At 37.4% G+C, this 23,271-nt stretch overlaps 1 protein-coding gene across 1 annotated transcript; it reads left to right on the forward strand.

Moving 5' to 3' along the window:
* The first annotated feature begins 2,841 nt into the window (after positions 1-2,841).
* Positions 2,842-14,044, forward strand: LOC129063158 (peptidyl-prolyl cis-trans isomerase A-like). The gene is made up of 2 exons (XM_054564194.1): positions 2,842-2,969; positions 13,588-14,044. Exons 1-2 carry the CDS (start codon positions 2,842-2,844, stop codon positions 14,042-14,044), a joined length of 585 nt encoding a protein of 194 aa, XP_054420169.1.
* Positions 14,045-23,271: the final 9,227 nt, after the last annotated feature.

Raw genomic sequence — 23,271 nt, forward strand, 5'->3', positions numbered from 1 at the left:
ATGGTTTGGTGATGATGAACTCCTTCAGTTTATTCTTGCCTGGGAATCTCTATCTGCCCTTCGATTCTAAATGATAACTGTGCTAGGTAGAGCAATCTTGGTTGTAGGTCTCTGCTTTTCATGACTTTTGAATGTTTCTTGCCAATCCCTTCTAGCCTGCAAAGTTTCTTTTGAGAAATCAGCTGACAGTCTATTGAGAACTCCCTTGTAAGTAACTAACTGCTTTTCCCTTGCTGCTTTTAAGATTCTTTCTTTATCTTTAACCTTTGGCATTTTACAAATAGTTACAGAATAGCCATGGAGATGTAAAGTACAGTAAAAGAAATGGAGTAGCCAGAGAACTTATATGCATGACCCATTGACATGAGCAATGGTGTGGAGATTGCCTGAGGGAGTGAGGGTTGCTGGATGGAGGGGGGCAAAGTAGAAAAATTAGGATAACTGTTAATAGCATAATCAATAAAATATAATTAAAAAAGAAAAAATGTGTCTAATAGAAAAAAACAAATTAATGGTGTAGAGAGTGAGAGGGGGAAATAATTAGAATACTTTTGAAACTCAGAAAGTTTTCAATTCCTTACTCTCTACAAAATTAAAGGAGGAATTAATTTAGTGGTTAGTCAGTGACTCATTAAAAAATGATTTTTCATGATACATTAGTATTTGATTTTAGTTGTCTTACTGTAAGAGATTCAAATAATTGCAGGCTATGCTATAATAAAATTGCTTTTTCAGGCCCATCTTCTCTTTTACATTAATGTTTGTTCAGAGCTTACATTTAAAAAAAGAATAAAATATATGTATAATTCTGGCAACAAGTAATGTTAACCCATAGATACATTAACTAACTGAAAAGAGTCTCCATTATCTCATTAAAAGATACATTTATAATAAAATTTTAACTTTCTATACCTAACATTAATTTAAATGTATCAATTATGTTGTTTGATCAATTTTTTCTATTTAATAACTGGTGGAAACTAAAATACAGAAGAAAAAAATAATAGCATTTTAGAACCAGAGAATATTTTAATTTTTATGCATATTTTTATTGCAAACAATTATGTTAGAGTAATCAAGGATTTTCAAGCATCAAAATGTGGCATATTAGGATAAAATTTTGGGGGGAAATGGAATTGAAATATAGGTTCAAGGAGAAAAATAAGTGATGAGAAATTTTGACCAATTAAAAAAGATTTTGTCCACATATTTTAAAATGGATGATGGGGGGATCAAACCTCTATGGTATTTACATTTCCTTGATTGTATTTGAATGATATAATAGTTTAATTTTAAACACATCAATGCTAATAATACACCAGAGATCATATTTTTGTCACTATTTAAATATGTGATGAAAAAGTTTAGGTGCAAATTTAAAAATGTATGAGGGAATATAAAGTGTTTCAAATTATTTTAGGGAGCATGCAAGCAGAGTCTAAAGACCACTGACGTAGGATCCAGGCCTAGGACCAAACAAAATTGTATTTACTTTCCTCAGTATAATTCTAAGATAGACTCCATCTTTAGAATTACAATAATTGGTCTTATCTTTTACTTCTTCAGTGGAGCAGATATGAAAGGATGCAGCAAGAAAATCTCAGTAATTAGCTGTTCCCCTGTAATAAGGAGAAAACATCTGGAGTAATTAGTTTTAAGTGACTTCTAAATGCAGATGATTCACAAACTTATACTTCTAGCCCAGATCGTTCCTCTGTGTTCTATTGACATTTACAGCTACCTGGGACAGATCCACGTGACATCTCTTATGGGCAGTTTGCCAGTATCATGTTCACTATTCCAATTCTGATACCATGATTCCCTTCCCCAAACCCCAAATTGGCTTATTTTCTCAATAAATATTTCCTTCCACAGCATTTAGGCAGGGTGGGCTCTTGCTCCTGTCGCAGCGGTGGCTGCCACCACTGATATGTGCCTGGGTTGCCTAGAAGCTAGAGCCAGAAAGAGAGAGAAAATAATGCGATAAAATAACAGGTGATTTCTTCTGTTTTTCTCTCAGCATTAGGGTCCTCTTTCTTGCTTCTTGGGCCATAACTCAGGCCTTCCTCTGGAGGACATTCTGTCCAGGCCGTTTCCACTTCCAGTTTCACACTGTCCAAAGTTCAGGCCGGGAGATATCAGAGGGAAAAGAAAACGGGAAATTCCCTGCTGGTTCAGCATGACTTCAGATTCTCATCTTCTTTTCTAATCTGCCTGCTGCAATTTCATTTTAGAGTAGTCATGCTTTCTGTCCATTTTATATCTGCATTCAGTGGGAAAGAGGATAGAGTCAGCTTATCCGGAACTAGAAACTCTGTATTCTGTACCTTAACTTTTATTCTAGGATAAGCATTTTCCATTAAAAAAAAAGTTAATGGGTGCACACTACACCCTCGATTGGACATTTAAGCTATTTCCAGTTTCTCCCTGTTCAAATTATGATTATTAGGAGAACTCAGGAAAATCTCTCTTTCTGGGGCCTACGCCTTCCAAGCAAATTCCTGTTATAATGAGACTTTCTCCTTTTTGCCATCAGACTGTCTCTTAAATGAGCTCAGTCTAATAGGTGTTAAGTTAAAAGCAACATTGAGCAACTCTGTTACAGTGCAGTGGTTTGAATTTAGGGGCAAATGTTGTATATAACCTGACAGACTGTGACTGGTTTATAGCATTGTAATTTGAGGGTGCATGGGTGGTCCAGTCAATTCATGCCTTGCTGGTGTTGTCAATATCCATGACTATATCTGGATAGTCTCATAAATGTCAGAACCCTCTGGCTCTCTGTCTCTTTGGGACAACATGGAGTAATAGGATGCAGGACAGTGTGTTACACTTGCTGACATGGGCAGAAAGCACCACTTCCATCTCCATGGGTGTAAGGCAGACCCTGTGATCCTGGAGACACATAGACATCCAGGTGCTTCCAGTCCTCTCCACAGTCAGTGTGCCCTTGCATCTTCACTGGAGTGGTAAGCAGTATAACCCTTACTCTCTCCTGGGTAAGAACCTCATCCTTCCACTCTGCTGAGTCTACAGAGGGCTGGAGGTGGCATATAACTTGCTTTGCATTTTATTGTATATCATATCATGAGTCTGTATTCTTCATGTAAGGGTTCACTTGATTTGAGGAAGAAGAACAAGATTTTACCACCTATAGGGTAGTAGAAAATTACTCTGATTTTCTTCTGTCAGGATTAATCTCTCTCTATGGTTAGATTTCTCTCCAGAAAGATGGAACCAATTTATATGTCCACTAAAAAGATATTAAAATGCCTGTTTTACTACACCCTTACCAGTAACTCTCATTTTGAATATTCATTAACTTAACAGATGAAAGATGGTGTTTTTTTATTTTAAATATTTGTTCCTATAATTGCCGGTGAAATGGAACATTTTTCCATGTTCACTGCTAGCTGAATTTCCTCTCATGAATTTTCTGTTCTTGTTCATTGCTCACATATTTCCCCATAGTTCTTAAGTGTTACATATTTAAAGATTTAATATTTTATATTTATTGTTTGGAAAAACCAGAATGGAAATATAAAGAAATATAGTGAAATGTTATTCTCTGGTTCTTCTTTTAAAGTATATTTTATTGATTATGCTATTACAATTGTCCCATTTTTTTTCTCTCTTGTATCCCCCTCTGCCTTGTACCCACCCCCCAGCATTTCCCCTCCTTAGTTCATGTACATGGGTCATACATATAAGTTCTTTGGCTTCTCCATTACCTATACTGTTCTTAACCTCTTCCTGTCTATTTTGTACCTACCAATTACACTTCTTATTCCCTGTACTGTTTCCCCCATTCTCCTCCCTCCTCCTCCCCACTGATAACCCTCCATGTGATCTCCATTTCTGTGATTCTGTTCCTGCTCTAGTTTGCTTAGTTTGTTTGTTTTAGTTTTTTAGGTTCAGTTGTTGATAGTTGTGAGTTTGTTGTCATTTTACTGCTCATTGTTTTGATCATCTTCTTTTTCTTTAAGTCCCTTTAACATTTCATATAATAAGGACTTGGTGATGATGAACTCCTTTAACTTTACCTTATATGGGAAGCACTTTGTCTGCCCTTCCATTCTAAGTGACAGCTTTGCTGGTTAGCGTAATCTTGGATGTAGGTCCTTGGCTTTCATGACTTTGAATACTTCTTTCCAGCCCTTTCTTGACTATAAGGCTTCTTTTGAGAAATCAGGTTGTTACAGAATAGATCTGTTTTTAGGGACCAAGATACTGTTACCAAAACAGGCCCCCTCCCCTGAGGTCTTTCTGTTCTAAGTTCATCCTGTCCACCTCCAGGAGTTAGGAATTGTGGCTGTCAGTGCTAGAGTTTGGTAAAAAGGAAAGGAACTATTTATTCAAAGTTCTATGGGTTTAGAGTAATGGCAGAATGTCACCATTAAATCTCAGAGTCCCTTTAAAACACCCACAAACACACACACAGTCCTGCCTCACCTTGCCAAACCAGGCCAGTAAGGGGTACCATATCTCAGGAAAAGAAAAAGAAGTCTGTAGCTCAGCTAGGCTCCTGTTCTTAATCCAAGACCACAACTTCATGGTGGGCCATGGAAATCCTTCTGCATTCTTTCAAACCACTAAGAGAGAGCTCCGCATCGATAACATCTTGTTTTCCTGCTTCCTAAGCCGTGTGGTCAAGGGAGCCCCTACTTCACTCCAACACTGTGTGGTTAAGCTCCAGCATGGTTACCATGCCTGGGTTTAAATCCAGGTGTGGATATTCCTCCGTAACTCCATTCCCAGCTCCTCCAACAATCGGCTACACCTGCTAGCACTCCTGTACTCTCTTCCTTTCTTGGCTTCCATAGTTAGTCCAGGGAGGCGTGGCCTTGTGGCGTGGAGCAAACCATCTCCAAGCTCTCCCACAGATGCTGTAATCATGGGTTAAAGTCATACCCATCTCCCTAGCTAGCCTGCTGTTATTGACATACAAAATAACTGTTTTTGCATATCAGTATGAAGTTAGCCTGCTGTTATTGATATGCACAATAACACACCTTTACAAGCTGACAGTCTTATGGGAACTCCTATGTAGGTAACTGTCTCCTTTTCTCTTGCTGCTTTTAAGATTCTCTCATCTTTAATCTTGGGTAATTTAATTATGCTGTGTCTTGGTGTGTTCCTCCTTGGGTCCAATTTCTTTGGGACTCTCTGAGCTTCCTGGACTTCCTGGAAGTCTATTTCCTTTGCCAGATTGGGGAACTTTTCCTTTGTTATTTTTTCAAGTAAGTTTTCAATTTCTTGCTCTTCCTTGTCTCCTTCTGGCAACCCTTTTATTCGGATGTAGGAATGTTGAAAGTTGTCCCTGCAGTTCCTCAGCCTGTCCTCATTTTTGTGAATTCTTATTTCTTCCTTCTGTTCTAGCTGAATGTTTATTTCTTCCTTCTGTTCCAAATCATTGATTTGAGTCCCAGTTTCCTTTCCTTCCCTGTTGGTTCCCTGTATATTTTCCTTTATTTCACTTTGCATAGCCTTCACTTTTTCCTCTATTTTGTGTCTGTACTCTACAATTTTTATGAGCTTCCTGATTACCAGTGTTTTGAACTCTGCATCTGATAGGTTGGCTGTCTCCTCGTCACTTAGTTCTATTTTTTGGAGCTTTGATCTGTTCTTTCATTTAGGCCATATTTCTCTGCACATCTTTTACCTTGTAAGTGGTGGATCCTTAGGTATTTGCCAGGGTGGCTCAACCCATGTTGTGTTGTGGAGCTATATGTGGGGAAGGGGTCAGAGAAGGAACAATGTCACTTGCTTGGCTCTTGCCCTGTTTTCAGTCACTTCCTCCACTACTCACAAGCAAATTGGGCCCTTTTGGTGCTGATTCCTGGGTGGGTGGGTTTGAGTATATTCTAGGACCCTGTGGGTCTCTCCAACGAATTCTCCTGTTAGGCTGGGAGTTTATCCCACCGACACAGCTCCCATAGGTTTTTACAGCCAGAAGTTTTGAGGCTTTAGGTTTTTTGAAAACCTGGATTGCACAGTCTGTCTCCCTCCCCAGTCATCCCTCCCAGTTTATAGGCTCACGAATGTGGGACTGCCTGGTTGTCCAGCTGCTGCCTTGCTATGCTTCCTCTCCGCCCCAGCTGTCCATCTTTGCCCATCCAACCGGTCTGGAAGAATGTTTCTTCTTTAACTCCTTGGTTGTTGGACTTCCATACAGTTCAATTCTCTGGAAGTTCTGGTTGGTTTTTGTTTTTAAATTTGTTTTTGTCCGTCCTTGGGTTGTGCGAGGAAGTGAAGTGTGTTTACCTATGCTTCCATCTTGGCCAGAAGAGCTATTCTCTAGTTCTGAAATTTTTTTTGTGGCATTGTTTATTCTATGTCTATATAGGAGAATGGTGGCAAAGTTTCCATTAATAACTGAAATCTAGAAAGAATCCAAAAGCTTAAATTAAGATAGTGACAAGTTTTGTTCTTCCAACTAACTTTCTGATCAAACAGGTTCAAATGCTCTCTTCCTGTTCTGCCTGTCCTCTGGTGGAGGTGCAAGAGAGCAGGCAAGGAGATCAGACAAGTGACAAAGGGGAGTAGTGCAAAAAGACTTCAGGTTTGCCTAAATGGCAAACCAGCCCCTGAGTAATTAAAGAGTGTTTGGCTTAACAAACCTCTGCTCCTTGTTCTTTCTATCATTAAATATCATTACTATTAGACTATTATTCTCAAACTAGTACTGTCCAAAGGTCCTTCTTTCCATCTTTTGGTCTTGCTGACCTGATTTTTCCTGCACAGGAAGAAAAAAAATTCCCCCAATTCTATATCTGGAAAAGAACACAGGTTGGTACAAAGAGCAGTGGACTGGGAAGTGAGGATTCTGTTCCCCGTTCTGGTACTTGCTAATTAGTTGCGTGGCCTTGGATAATTCCCTTAATCTCTCTGAGTCTAGGTTTCTTTATCTGTAAATTAATAATAGTAATATTAATAGCTCTATTGTGAGGCCCAAATGAGATAATGGTAGCAAAAGTGCTTTGTAAACAATAAAGATCTCTGCAGATCTAGAGCAGTGATTTGCAACCTTTTTCATCTCATGGAACATATAAACTAAGTGACTAAAATTCTGCAGCACACCAAAAATATATCTTTTGCTGATCTGACAAAAAAATAGGTATAATTTTGATTCATTCACACCAGATGGCTATTGTTGTGTTGGCTGTTGTCATTTTTTAATTTGACAGTCTATGGGAAAAGAGGTCAGTGCCCCTGACTAGTGAGGCATTGCATATTTTAAAAATTCTTATGGCACACCAGTTGAAAATAGCTGATCTAGTATAATAGTAATACAGTGTTAACAACTTTTTCTGAATCACTGTTTAGCTTGACAGTTGTTTTTGTATTTTAAAATGAAAAATAATCCATTTATCCTTTTTATCTTTACCAAATAAACAGAGACCTTGGTCTCAGATCCATAGAAAGAGCAAATTACATATCCTGATGTGATTCAGGTGTCTATGTGTACTGTTTAGATTTCACTTTCATTTTTTTTTTAATTATAGCATTGAAAGAATAGAAGGTTTTAAATAGTACCTTTCAGAACTAGTCATTATTTAGTAACTCTCCATTTCAAAAATATTGCTCATGTCTTTAAGATAAATTATCAGTTTCTTTTACTGTTACCTTGGCCTAAAAATAAATTTATTGACATGGTAATGATAATGATTTTTAGTTTTTTTAAAAAACATTTCCTTGAAGCTGTAATAATGTAGAATATTTAATTATTTAAATACATTAAATGTTTAAATTAAGTTTAGATGTTTAAATTAAATTGCTTATACATTTTGTTCTATGTGGCTGAAGATAGATGTGAAAATACATAGAATTATATAACTAGAAGAGTTCTGAGTTCTGCATTCCTTTCCCAAGTATACACACAAGCTCTATACCTTCCTCCCATCTCACTTTAGTAAGATATACTAGAAGAAAAACAAAAAAGGTAGCTATCTGAAAAGAGATAAAACTGTCTAAGGTATCTGGCCTAAGTCACCATTATTTTTGCGTAGGTATTGACAATAGCTACCTATCTGGTTTTCCTACTACCATATATCTATTCTTGAAAGAGCAGCCAGAATGATTCTGTTAAAACCCAAGACAGAAAATGTCACTTATATGCTCAAAAACTTCCAATGGCCTTTACTCCTTAGTCCTATTTTCCTGTTCACCCCCTCACTCCCTCAGTCTAGCCACATGGCCTCCTTGACCAGGTCCACTAAAGCCTTGCCTAGAATGTGCCTCCATCAGATACCAGCATGAGTGGCTTCCTTACCTCCCTCAGGTCTATTCATCATCCCAGTGTTATCTTCCCTGTTACCTCTTCTACAATTACACTCTGAAACCACCCCTGTATCCCATCCTTCCATATTACTTATCACTCTCTAACATACAATATGCTTACTTTTCTCTTTTGTTTATTATGTGTCTCATTCTCTAAAATGTGAGCTCCAGAAGGGCAAAGTGTGTGCTGCTTTATCTTCAGCGTCCAGAAGAGTGCCTGCCTGGATCATCATAAGTGCTCAATAAATGTTTGCTAAATGAATTAATGAATGGAAGAATAAATAAAACAAGGATATGCCATGGTCTTATTTGATTTGCAACACTGTAAAGATGGTAAAATTTTCATCACAACTTTTTAAAAAGCCACAAAACTTTAGATATCTACTAATGATGAGACCTATTACTGTAACATTCAAGGTATTAGTGTTCTCCTCTTCCACCACACCCACTCCAAATATTTTGGTAATTCTATGTCTCAAGAATTAAGATCTCCATTGATTCATCACTCTCCTGTTTGATGTGAGTATAATAGTGCACACCACTACTAGTTTAGCATGAAATGAGGAAAGAATTGAATAATGTCCTTTGATTTCTTTGACACTATAATCTTCTGATGATCTTAGTATTGGCCACTCATTGTCTGACTTCTCTTTCTCTCCTGTTTCCAAAATGTAAGTATTATTTAAAAGATATTGTTTGCATCTCTTCTCTTGCTTTGCAAGCTCTTGCAGCTTCTATTGTCTACTTTTCTTAGATTACTCTCAAATCTGTAAACCCAATTTCTTACTGGCTCCCAGTTCTACATTTCCCAGACTAAGCATATCCATCTGGCCATCTTTCAAGTTTTCAAACCTCATATGTTTGAAATAAAATTTATATTTTTCCATTTAAACTTGATCAATTTTTAGTAATCTATATCTGTTAATGATCCCATCTTCTTCCAAGTCTGGAAATATTTCCAAGGTTCATGATTTTTTTTCATATTATCAACTGTCAAGCCTTGCTGCTTATACTTCTAGAACATCTCGTTTTAAATTTTTTTAGATTTTATTTATTTATTTTTTTAGAGAGAGGAGGAAGAGGGGGAGAGGGAGGGAAACATCAATGTGCCAGAGAAAAATCCATTGGTTGCCTCTCGCACACCCCCAAGTGGGGAAATGGCCTGCAACCCAGGCATGTTGCCCTGACTGGGAATTGAATCGCTGACCCTTCAGTTCACAGGCCAGGACTCAATCCACTGAGCTACATCAGCCAATGTTAGAATATCTCTTGATTAATCTTCTTCTTTACCTTCAGTAGATTGGGGAGGAGGCCTGAGATTCTGCATCTCTAATATGCTTCTGAGTCAAGCTGATGTTGCTGGTCTGTTGACCCCACTTTGAGTAGCAAGGGCTTGTTCTAGGGTAACAATGGCCACCTGAGTCTAGTCTTCTACTCCCCGTTCTATGGCCATCTCTAAGAAAACTTCAATTCTCTTCCAAAATAGAGATCTGATATTGCCCAGTTTTGCTTTAAAAGCGAATAGATTTTTTTCCATGTCAGAAGATTTAGAAAGTTATAGAGTCAGGAGATAAAACATTCTTATCAGCCATAACGGTCAATTCACAATTAATCATTAACACTTTGATGTATATTCTTTTAGTCCTTTTTTCCTTGCTTGTCAATATATATTCAGATCATACCTTTATTTTCAAACCATAAAAGAATAATTTATATCTTTTTTTTGTTTCCCAGTGTAAAACTTTACTCCCTAAGTGTGTTGAATCCTCTGTCTTATAAAGTAGATTCTGCTTGTCTATGTGATAAAAACCCACTGCCCCTTTTCTCAACCTCCCTTACATCTGGGAACTGGGGACTTGGTGTGGTCAAGCAGATGCATCCTCTCTAGACTTTGATTCAGGAGCTGATGACTCAAAGCAGCAGGAATGACGCAGAATCCATTCTGGCCAAGGGATATGATATGGCAGCTGCATCCGGTTTCCAGTGGCAGCAGAGACAGCTGTTCCATGGCAGTGTGCAGTGTCTAGCATCTGAGGATGTCTAGCAGCAGTGCTTGGCAGCTGTGGTGGTGACTTCACAGGACCAGCTCGGCAGAATGTTTTGGGTATAGTTCTTGCCCAGTGTTTTGTCTTCCCACCTTTACTTCTTAAATTCACTTAAAATTTGACTTAATTTACTGACTACAAATTCTAACAGTAAGTAACTCCATGCTTACTATCTAGGATATGTGTCAGGCAAATTTCAAAGTGCTTTATGTGTATTAACTCATTTAATTATTACAACCCTATGACATGTGTACTGACTGGTATTATCATCATTTTATAGACGTTGAAACTGAATTACAGAAATGTTAGGCTACTTGATCAAGGTCACATGACTGTAAATGACAGCTCTGAAACTCAAACCTAGTCAGTCCAATATAATTCTTAAGAGCCCTGACTGACACAGGTACTGTTTTATAAACTAATTTTTTCTTATACCAAAATTTCATGAGCATATTCATCTAAATATTTAAAGTAGCTGTACAGTAGTATTTACTTATAAAGATAATTCATGATTTATCTAACCAACTTGATATTTTTAGACATTAAGAATATCCTGGTGGCTAAACTCTTTTTTTAATATCCATGACTATTTCCTTGGAATTAGTTCCTAGAAGAAGACTGCTTGGTCAAAGGGTATTCAAATGTCTTCCAGAAAGATTTTTCCAGTTTAAGCACCCAGACATATATGTCAGCAGCCTGTTTCCCTGAGTCCTTGCTAATATTAAAGTTATCATTACATTTTTTTGTTAAACTGAAAATAATATATTGTTTTTTAAAACCTAAAGTTCTTTAAACATTTAAGAATACATTTATGAACCATTTGTCAAGTTTTTTCATGAATTGACTTCTCTGTCACCTATGAAATAGAGTTGACACTTAGGAGGCAATGCAAGCCTCTTTCTGCTTACCCCAACTACTTTCCTAACTAATTCACCTCAACAGTCACCCTACTCACCATGGAAATTATTTTGTATAAAATTGAACCATATGAACATGCTATTTTTGCAGGCCAAAAAATAGCTTAGGCTTACTATAAGCAATTTCATAGTGTTGCTCCCACTGCCCCCCAAATATCCAGAGAACTCTGACCTTTTCTTTTCTTTCTGTTCATCAGGAAAACCTGTGCTCAGGATTTTTCCCTTTGTGAGTGGGCTTCTCTAACCAGGGAACTGGTTTAATTTCCAGATCCAAAGATGTAGATCTGTTTGAGATTTTTCAAATAGAGGGTGGGATGTTATAATAAAAAAGACTGATAATAACCACTATTGGCAAGAGTGTGAAGAAATTGGAATCCTCATATTATTCCCACACTGTTGGCAGGAATGAAAAATGGTACAACCACTTTGGAAAATAGCCTGGTAGTTCTTCAAATAGTTAAACATAGAATTACCATATAATTCAGCAATTCCACTCCTAAGTACATATCCAAGAAAAGCAAAAAGATATGTTTACCCAAGAACTTATATGTGAATATCCATTGCAACATTATTCATAATAGCCAAAGAGTAGAAAAAACCTAAATGTCTATTAGCTGATGAATGGATAAATAAAATGTGCCATATCCATAAAAGAGAATATTATTTAGCAATTAAAAGGGATGAAGTACTGATATATACTGCAACATGGATGAACCTTGAAAACAGCTAGGTAAAAGAAACCAGTCACCAAAGAACCCCCAGATTATTGTTTGAGTCTGTTTATATGAAATGTCCCGATAGGAAAATCTATAGAGACAGAAAATAGATTAGTGGTTGCCTAGAGTAATGGCTAAGGGAGTATGCCATTGAGATAATGAAAATTTTGAGGTAATAAAAATGTTCTAAAATTGATTGTGGTGATGAATGTACAAGTCTGAATATTCTAAAAGCCATTGAATTATACACTTTAAATGGGTGAATTATACAGTATGTGAATTATATATGAACAATGTTGTGAAAAAGAAAAAAGAAAGTTTATGGGCTTTTTTTTTCCATTTAATTTTTCTCCTAGTACTTCTCAGGGTAGCTAGACATTCTCATGACTAATTTCAGACTTGCTTTGCCCTTTAATTCTGCTAGAAATCTGGCCAATAGCTAATCTAACAGGGTGGAAATTTAACTCACACTACAACTCAGGCACAAAGAGAAAGTATAAGTACTTTATTTAGTCTGTAACAAGTCTGGCTTTCCTTCTGAAGACCTAACTGATGGAGAGTGGGAAAGTGAATGACATGTTTAGTCCCCAGTGTCTGGGAGGCCACTATGGTGGAAGGAACGGTTAGGACTGATTTGCGTGCAGCTAACACACACTATTCTCGCTTCAACTAGATCCACTCAAATGACCAATGGGCAGAACAGTGTGTGCTCCATAGGCATGATTATGAATTCTTGTTTTGATTCTTGATTCTGTACCTTGCTTTGACCTCTGTTATGTATGTGATTCAAGACTTGTTTTGAACTCCTGCATGTGTGCACTCCATAACTCACAATGGCTCTCCTGACTTTTGACTACTGGCTCTGTCTTGAACTCTGGCTTCCAGGCAATGCTTATGTCTCTGGGTTTCCTGTATTCCTGTAGCTGGTCACAAAGATTCATTGTTTCAGTTTCCTAGTTGTGGTTTCTCATTCCATCTCTATGATCAGTAACTGGTTAGGGTGATAAAATGATTGTTTTGTGGTTTCCTACAGCCTTAGAGCTTAATAGAATGCTACTCCCATACTCCCTTCTTCTGAAACTATATTTAAAAGTACTCCAAAATGTTTTAGGTAAAATTTGACATGTTTGTATGATTTTGTACTGATGATGCTATGAGTACTTATTTTACTTTTAAAGTTGTATTTTTTGTTTGTTTGGAAAGAGGACTGCCTGACTGTTGGTGCTTTAAATGGAAGTACAAAATAGTATTACATTAGTCAGCCCAGGAGGGAGATAAACTGTGATGTGATGTACATTTGTTTTTCAAACCCAGTTAGTGATGTGACCATTTGTAAAGGAATTTGGAATGCTTACTGGTTGTTTTGAATGATTTGTATTCTGAAGAATTGTGATTTCTACAACCAACCAAAAATATTTCAAAATTGGTATTCACTGAGGACTGAACATGACCTTAGTACTGATATAGTGCCGTATATTTGGAGTGCCAGTGCCTGGGAGGTTATTTTTATTACCTATAATACATTATTTTGGAAAAAAGCAAAAATATTAAGAATATTTAGGAATTGCAGACGCTGCCACCCTGGAGGTACCTGCACCCAACAGTGGTCAACGCCTCTGTGTTCGCTAGCTGCCAATGGCGAGCCCTGGGCTGCATCTCCTTTGAGCTATTTGTAGACAAATTTCTAAAGACAGCAGAAAACTTCCATACTCTGAGAACTGGGGAGAAAGGATTTGGTTATAAAGGTTCCTGCTTTTACAGATTTATTTTGGGATTTATGTGCCAGGGTGGTGACTTCACGCACTATAATGGCACAGGCAGAAAGTCCATCTTTGAGGAGAAAACTGAGGATGAGAATTTTATCCTGAAGCATACAGGTCCTGGCACCTTGTCAATGGCAAATGCTGGACCCAACACAATGGTTCCCAGATTTTCATCTGGGAAGATTGAGTGGTTGGATGGCAAGCATGTGATCTTCAGCCAGGTGAAAGAAGGCGTGGATCCTATGGTAACCATGGAGTGCATTGGGTCCAGAGATGGCAAGACCAGCAAGAAGATCACCATTGCTGACTGTGGACAACTCTAATATGATTTGAGTTTTATCTCAACCACCAGACCACTCCTTCTGAAGCTCAGAAGAGCACTCCTTCACCTCCATCTTCTTGGAATGTTCTATAATCTTCATGTTCTTGATACAGTTCATTGTGTTCCATATTTTCCTTACCCCTTCCAAGTCTAGTTGGACTGTAGAGTTAAGTGTATGATTTTGAAATAAAAACTAAACAAAGAATATTTAATATTATATGAATATATATATTGAATTTATAAAGAGATTGAAGTATTTGACTATTAAAGGAACAGGGTTTGAGAATGTTATCTTTGTGTTCATTATATACATACATATAAATTAAAAATTTAAGGAGATATATATGTAAATATATAAAAATAAATACATATATAAGTAAATATATATATTTATATTCTTAGGTATGTTGTTCTAAGATTCAGCTGCATATAATTTTCACATTATCACCTTAGTCCATATCATACTTATTCATTCACTAAGAAGTAGAAGATTGATAATGACAAAAACAAGCATATTCTTTTGGATATTTATTTATTTATTTTCATATTCAAAGTATTAAAAGGGCTCTGGCTTGCGTGTCTCAGTGGAGTAAGTGCCAGCCTGTGAATCAAAGGGTCGCTGGTTCGATTCCCAGATAGGGCACATGCCTGGGTTGCAAGCCAGGTCCCTTGATAGGGGGCACGTGATTGGCAACCACATATTGCTGTTTCTCTTCCTCCCTTCTTTCCCCTCTCTAAAAATAAATAAATGCAATCTTTAAAAATTAGATAAATAAAATATTTTTTAAAAAGTATTAAAAAATGCCTGAGTAGTTTATAACAACTCTGAAGAATCTGTAGAAAAAAATAAAACAGCTAATAAAACATGAGGTGAAATTACATAGGTCACTAGATCCAAATACATGCAATGATGATGGACAAAGTATAGTCGAGAAAGTAGGAAGACTAGAAATGAGAGAGGGAAACATTAAAGGACTGATCTAATGGAAATGAAGTCTTGAGTGGATCACTAAGAATCAGTGTGGAAAAGTATAACAGGAAAAATGTGTTTGCACATTTCAAGCATTGCATTGCAATGAATTTATGTGTTATTCTCACACATCTCGTATCTCTCATTCCACTTGTACTGGTTGGGATACCGACTAGATGGTTGTATTAAAGATGCCCAACATACAGTGACTTAAACAAGTAAAATCCAATTTCTGTAAGACGGCTTGATAGCGTTTGGGTCTGAGCCTTCTTCTCTCTTTTGGCGTTGCCATTCTTGAAGATATAGCCTTTATCATTCACACTGCTGAAGATGGCTCAACACCACACTAACTGGGTTACCATTGCTGCCGGTGGGAAAAGGAAAAAGGGAAGCAGAAGGCCTTATGAAGCCTGACATGGTTATTAGAAAGGTAAATAAAAGAGAAAGAAACCTGACCATGTGCCAATATGGTTTAAGAATAGTTAGATTTTGGAATTTAAAGTGTCCCTTAGGCAATGCTATATCTTCTTAGGGAAAAATGGGCATTCTCTGAGATGCCCCCACCTGTCCTGTTTCTCTCTTTAAGATGCCCTAGTGTAAATGAGAGAGAGATGTGGTTTATATGTCCCCATTGATGAGGAATGAGTTGGAGAGATTTGAGCAGGGGTCAGTCATAGAGATGATCTCTTTCTAGGGCACATGAAAATCAAGGACAAGAAGTTCCATTGCCTTTGAGATTACTTTCAATTATTCAAGACCGTAGTTCTTGTTGGACCAGTAGTGTCAGTATCACCTGGGAACTTGTGGGAAATGCAAATTCCTGAGTTCTACCCAGACCAACTGAATCAGAAATTCGAGAGGTAAAGCCCAGCAACTGTTTCAACGAGGATTCCAGGTGATTTTAGGCATGTTAAATTTGAGAACCACAGATTTAATGCAGTTCACTGAAATAGGAAATTAGAATACATGTTTGACTGACTCATCTTTTTCTTGGTGTTTCCTTATCTTTCTCTCTCATATTTCCACAGTCCCCTGGGGTTAACAGGAGTAAGCTTTTCTTTTATTTTCCCTAATGTAATATCCTACTTCTATAAAACATCCAGTTTCATATCAACATCATATAACAAGCAAACAAACAAACAAATGAAACCTATATAACTGGCCCTTTGGGGCTGCTTGCAGAGACGGGAGGGAATTTGGAGTATAGCCTGGATTGCTGCATGCCTCTGTTGTGAATGCCAGAGACTGAGTTTTAATTCTGCCTTTATGATGTCCTTAATTTATAGGCCCTGCCTCTGCACTGGCCATGCTGTGGGTCCTGTTCTCACAGCAGTTAGAGAAGAACACATTGTTTTTCAAAGTATTAGTGTGTTACTCAGTCATACATACTTGCTTTTGCCAGGAGTCTACACTTAAACTTGATGAGAATGATGAAGAGGACAGGCTGCCTGCTCTGATATGCTCCACAGAAGGAAATAGTAATGGGCAACAAAAACAGAAATGTTCAGTCATGGAGAATGTCTAATTCTAGCTCTGTTTCTATCTCGGCACCCTCAGTGAAGTGCATAGTTTCCCCTGATTATAAAACGGAGATAATGTTCTGAATCCAACATTACATGAAAAAGCATTTATTTTTATTCCTTCCTCTGTCTTGGAAATAGTAATTTGTCTTCATTCTCAGTGTAAGTTAGAATTTACACTGCCTGAATAGAAAAGATTTCAGTTTTTATTCATTTAGCAATGGTATGTTTCCTTGGAGAAAGTTGACTAGTAAACAAAAAATATGTGGGATGTTAAACTCTTATAATTATTTAAAAGATATAACTCTAGCCCTGGCCTGTGTGGCTCAGTTGGTTGGAGCATTGTCCGGTAACCAAAGGCTTGTGGCTTTGATGCCTGGTCAGAGCATATGTCTAGGTTGTGGTTCTGATCCCCAGTCTGGGCAAGTATAGGAGACAACCAATTGATGTCTCTCTCTCACATCAATGTTTCTCTCCCTCTCTTCCTCTCTCCCTTCCTCTCTCTCTAAAAAGAAATTTTAAAAAATGTCCTTGGGTGAGGAATAAAAAAAGAAAGAACTCTAAATATGCTACATTAATGTGATTATAAACTGTAAGTGGTCATTTTTGTGTATGCTTAGTTTATATAGAAAGAGACAGGATTCTTGCCTCCATCTAATTCATTTTCCACATCTGACCTTTTGAATAATCATTTAAAAAATGTAAATTGCTTCACTTTCCTCTGTTTGGATTTCCCATTTTATTTAGAGTAACCTTCAATCTCCAAGGCTCCGCATGCTCCGCCCTTGCATTCTTCCCCAGGGTCATGTCAAGGCTTTTCCCCTTGCTCATACTGGCTTTCTTTCCATTACTTTATGGAATCAAATTGTTTTCTATTCCAGAGCTTTGGGACATGCCCTTTGCCAGCAATGTCCTTTCTCTAACCCTTTACAAGGTTAATTTTCACTTATTCTTAATTTCTCAGTGAAAAGTCTCTTCCTCAGAAAAGCCTAGTGTGATTTTAGGAGTCTCTCTTAATAATCCTTCCCCTTCATATTGATCATCACAGTGTGTATCATGTATTAATTTGGTGCTTATTATTTATTGTCTAAATTAGATTATAAACCTGTAGCATCAGAGATCACATCCATTTTGTTTACCTACCTACAATCAGTGCCTAGCATAGTGCATAACACATAGTAGGTATTCAATAAATGTTCGATTGGATTATCAAATACCTTTTAAGCTATATGGACACTGGTTTGAAATATAATTTTAACATTACAATATATTATATATGATTGTTCACAAATGGGTTAAACTCCCAAATTTGCAAACTGGTTATTTGGTACTCAGATTACATTTCTCCATAGAAAAACTGTCCTTTTTGGTCCAGGCCTGTGCCTGCTGAAAACAAAAATTTCAGATCTTCAAGGTCACTTCCATCCATGTTTTGGCACCCTTAGGCATGGATTTACAACTCAGGGTTCCTAATTCATAGCCTCCACATAATTTTGAAAGATTTTTTTGTGAATTTAAGATAGAAATGATGTATTAAAAAGATGATTTTCAGTTTTCTTCTCTCCCAATGTCTCTTTCATGAGCTGAATATTTGCATGAAGAGGAACATTGCTGTAAAATTGAGCTCAGCATAAGGGGATGCCTTTAAGCAGCTGGGACAAGGACAGCTTCCAACACTAGTTTGGAATGAGATCTGTCAGCACACCATGGTAGCTTCTAGTGCAGAAATGTGTTTGTGTGTATGTGGCCCTATGGTTGGGGAACAGAGATTCTGTCTGGAGAAGAGGAATGACCCTGGAACCAGTCTCTCGTACATTGGAGTGTTCGCTGCTGTTTAGTCACAGAGGCAGCTGCACAGCCCTAATGACCGTTGGAATGCTAGCTCTCAAAGACCTCATCAACGGCACTGAAGTGGCCACCCACAAATGCAGATGTATTTTTTAAAGGGTCCAATGTTAGTAAGGCATCATAAAAACTATTATTCATTGCATCTCTTTCTCCTTGAGGTCTCAAATCATATTCAATTTTGCTTTCAAGCTCCCAGATCTAGGGAAGCATATTAAGTGGCTAAATATTTCCTGTCCAGAACAGGAATTTCCACTACAACACCCTGACAGGTGTTCCTACAGCCTTTGTTTGAACACTCACCTCCTTAAAAACCAGCCTACTTCAAATTTGGACAGACCTCATTGTTACATATTTCACTTCCTTACACTGTAATGAAATCTGCCTCCCTGGACTTTCACCCCATTTGTCTTTGTTCTGCCCTCTGGAGGTATGCAGAACATGTGTAACTCCTCAGCATGATAGTTCTTTAGACATTGGAAGACAGCTGTCAGATCTTCCCTCCTAAATTTTCTTTTTCCCAGGTACAATAGCCTCAAATCTTTCAACCACACCTTTTATAAATAGTGTAATATGTGGAAAGTGTATGAGCAATAGCCCAAGGCAGACCTGGATTCGGTTAATTTGTTTATTCAATTATTTAATTTGTTTTGCATTTATTCCCACTATCAAGTAGAATAAATATGATAAATCTTGCAAAGGAAAAATTACATAGTTCAATGTGTGCATACACTGGGGAGGGATTTGATCAAGGCCAGAGAAGTCAGCTAAGGCTCTCTTAGAAAGTCAGGGTTAAACTGAGCTGATGGACTGGTAGTAGTTTAATAAGGTGAAGAGGAAAGGGAGTGTTTTCCAGGAAGAAGCAGCAACATGTAGGCCATGTGGTGGGAGGGATATGTGATGGAGACATCACTTATCCAATTGATCTTTAATTTCTGCATATATGCAAAGATGCATTATTATAACTTTTCCCTTACGAAAAGATCCGTTCTGAGGACTTATGAATGGAGATGAATGTGCTTTGAAGTGCCAAGTGCTATGTTATTATTGAAAACAGAATGATCCATTAACCCAGTCAGGCTTGTTCCCTTACTGTTCTACCAACAGGCATTCCTGCTTCTGTCCTTTCACCCTGCTCTTCCCTTCCTAGACAGGTCTCGCCTTTTCTCTCTGTTCATCCAGTTCTTGCAACCTTTATTGTCCATTTCCAGTCCTAATTCCTCTGGGAGGTTCCCCTCGGCACTCAGGCTCAGCTTCATTTCTGTAGTGTAATGGTTAAATGCAGGGCTTTATAGTTCCAGGTTTAAGTCCGGGTTTGATTACAGACTACCTGGTGGCCTTAGGCAAATTGCTTGATTTCCCAGACATTCAATTTCCTTATTTGTGCAAAAGGGGTAATAATAGTAACTACTTTATTAAAGTGGTTGTGAGGATGAAATGAGATAAATGTATATGAATTAGAGCCTTTCCTTCTTGCTTCCTGGTCTTGTACCTCCTCTCTGCCCACACCAAGTGGCTCAATAATTCTTTTGAAGGCCAACTCTAAGGATAGAGGAGTAGAGAGGAAGCCATTTGTTTTGCTCCCAGGCATTTGAAGTCTCTGGGACCCTGGTTGTTGCTACTGCACAGCCGGTAGAAATGCCTGCACAGTGATCCCACATGTGTACAGGACCTCTGAGCCTCTCACCAGCTGACAGAGTTACCTTACGACTCCCCAGGCTCGCTGCAGCTGAGCATCACCATGTATGACCAACCCAGCCCACTGAAATTCTAGGAGGCAAGTTACATTCATGTTTTAAATAGCAAGTAAAATCACTTTTCAGCAAGTAAAAGCTGTCATGCCCAAGGCTTTTCTGGATTAATGATTCTTTTGCAGAATCCTATTTCATAAGTATATCTTGACAATTTTTGTAACAGAAAAACATTATTTAATTCCCAAATAAACATGCTTTTAAAGTACTTACATTCAAATGAGGTTAACTCTGTGAAATTCTAGTATTATCTTTTAAAAGATTGCCACCTATATGTCAAGACTCCAGGCAAAATTGAAGTGGCAGGATATTGAATTTACATCTTGAAAAAGGGATGGAAATGTGCTAAATTGATTCAGTCCATTGACTTAGGATTCTTTATGTTTACAGACTGCAGACAATTGTCGTTCAGTATTGCAAATGATTTTCTTCTTTGTAGAATTAAAAGAATCTGCAAAATAGAAACTAAATCAATGTTGCATTTGCAATTTAGAATATAATCCCTTATGAGCACCCCTCTGCATTTATTTCATACTTCAGAAGCTTCTCATGCTCTGCTAGGTCAGAGCCATTAAAGATATATTAATGCATGTCTAGTTCTGCAAACCATAAAGCTAATTTAAACTCTCTTTTATAGGCTAAGTAAACGATTAGTATTTAGGTTTGGGATTAACAACTGAAAATAGGACATTCTGTGATATCCTCAGGAACACAGAACAGTTTAGGGTTTAAGTCTCAAAGAAAATCTATTTTGAGACAAATATTTTAAATGGGCAGGTGTGTCCCTCTAATGATATCTTTATTTTCAGGCCTCTATTACAATCTAACTCTTCTTTCTCACACCAACCTCAGTTCTATCAACTGAATGTTTTTTGCCCTTCCCTTTGTTTTTGAAATGGAGCCTCCAGTCACATTTACCTTGATTACTGTTTCAACAGATATTAAAACCAAGATCAATGTGTTTATTTTCCTGTTGCAACTGTTTTGACTATAAGGATTCAAACAGTACATAAAGTCTCACAGAAGCACTTAATTCAGAAGCTGAAGATATGTGTACAAAAACACCATGATTCAGAATAATTCAGAATTGCCCATTTGGATTTCTTATAAAATTGGTCACAATGAAAAGGTATGTTTTGTTCTATTCATTAGTTTTTCCCTGTTCTCTTTAATTCACCTTTATTTCCTTCATTTTTATTTGTAGTCTCTTCCACCCCTACACTGATTTTTATTCTGCAGATCACTTGTATGGTAGATACTGACATCAGAGTCCACAGAGATTTTTTTTTTTTTCTTTTCTTGATCCTAGAAAGAGGGGAAGGGAGAGAGAAAGAGAGAAAGAGAAACATCGATGTGAGAGAGAAACACGGATCGGTTGCCCCTTGCATGCACCCAACTGGGGACTAAACCCACAACCCAGGCTTGTGCCCTGATCAGGAATCAGATCTGTCACCTTTTGGTTTGCAGGACAATGCCCAGCGAACTGAGCCACACCAGCAAGGACAGTGTCCACAGTTTTAATACCTTTATTAAATCTAATATCTTTTATAAAAATTCAGGTATACCTTAGGGAACCAGAAGCTTACAAAATATTAACTAATCTCAAGTTATGGCCAATTCCTTCTTTTCCTGTTGCTGTACAATTTATTTTTATCAATTGCTCTTATCTTCTCATAAGCATCATGATAAGAAATACAGTGGAAACTCCATTTTTTCTTTTCACCACCCAACATTTTATTTTAATGTATTCTTTTTTATTGTTCAAATACATTTGTCTCAATTTTCCCATCACCACTTTCTCCTGCCCCCCCAACTTCCCACCCTCAATCCTTCCCCTCTTTGGCTTTGTCCATGAGTCCTTTATACATGTTCCTTGATTTGGCCCTTCCCCTTTCTTTCCCCATTACCCCTATCCCTCCTTCCTTCACACCACTGTCATTTCACTGTTGTGAAAATCTTTTTTCTTTCACAAGAGACAAATGGGGGGAGGCAGAGACAAATGTATTAAGAAAGAAAGAAAGAAAGAAAGAAAGAAAGAAAGAAAGAAAGAAAGAAAGAAAGAAAGAAAGAAAGAAAGAAAGAAAGAAAGAAAGAAAGAAAGAAAGAAAGAAAGAAAGAAAGAAAGAAAGAAAGAAAGAAAGAAAGAAAGAAAGAAAGAAAGAAAGAAAGAAAGAAAGAAAGAAAGAAAAAGAAAGAAAGAAAGAAAATCTTTTTTCTTTCAATGTTGCTGGTCATATTTTCCCTGCTTGTCCATTTTGTTGATTGGGTTCCACTTATAGGTGAGATCATATGGTATTTGTCTTTCACCCCCTGGCTTACTTCACATAGCATAATGCTCTCCAATTCCATTCATGCTGTTGAGAAGTATAGTAGCTCTTTCCTTCTGCTGCATAGTATTCCTTTGTGTAAATGTACCATAGTTTTTTGATCCACTCATTAATTATGGGCACTTAGGTTGCTTCCAGCACTTGGCTATTGTAAATTGTGCTGCTATGAACATTGGGGTGCATAGGTTCTTTTAAATTGGTGTTTCGGGGTTCTTAGGGTATAATCCTGGCAGTGGAATCTCTGGGTCAAAAGGCAGTTCCATTTTTAGCTTTTTGAGGAAATTCCACACTGTTTTCCACAGTGGCTGCACCAGTCTGCATTCCCACCAACAGTGCGCTAGGGTTCCCTTCTCTCCACAACCTCGCCAGCACCTATTGTTTGTTGATTTGTTTATGATGGTCATTCAGACCAGTGTGAAGTGGTATCTCATTGTGGTTTTAATTTGAACTTCTCTGGTGGCTAGTGATGATGAGCATTTATTTTAATAAATTTTAGAAAGGTTGAAATATCTATATAGTGAGTATCCATATACACACCCATATATTCTACTATAAACATTTTTACCATTTGCTTTGTTACCCAACTATGCATTTATCCATTCCTTCATCCATCCATCAGTCCCTTGTTATTTTTCAATGCAGTAAGCTGCAGATAAAAGTATACATCACCTCTAAAGGCTTTAGCATATGTATTATTAACCAGAATTTTAAATTACTTTATAGTTCTTTTCTTTCAAGTAATATGTACATATAATAACCAGTACCAATCTTAAGCTTACCATTTACTGAGTTTTGACCAATGTATATATATATAT

This window comes from Pteronotus mesoamericanus, unplaced genomic scaffold, assembly GCF_021234165.1.
Source record: "Pteronotus mesoamericanus isolate MK-2021 breed Mesoamerican mustached bat unplaced genomic scaffold, CSHL_Meso_final scaffold_85, whole genome shotgun sequence".
In the NCBI taxonomy this organism is placed as follows: Eukaryota; Metazoa; Chordata; class Mammalia; order Chiroptera; family Mormoopidae; genus Pteronotus; species Pteronotus mesoamericanus.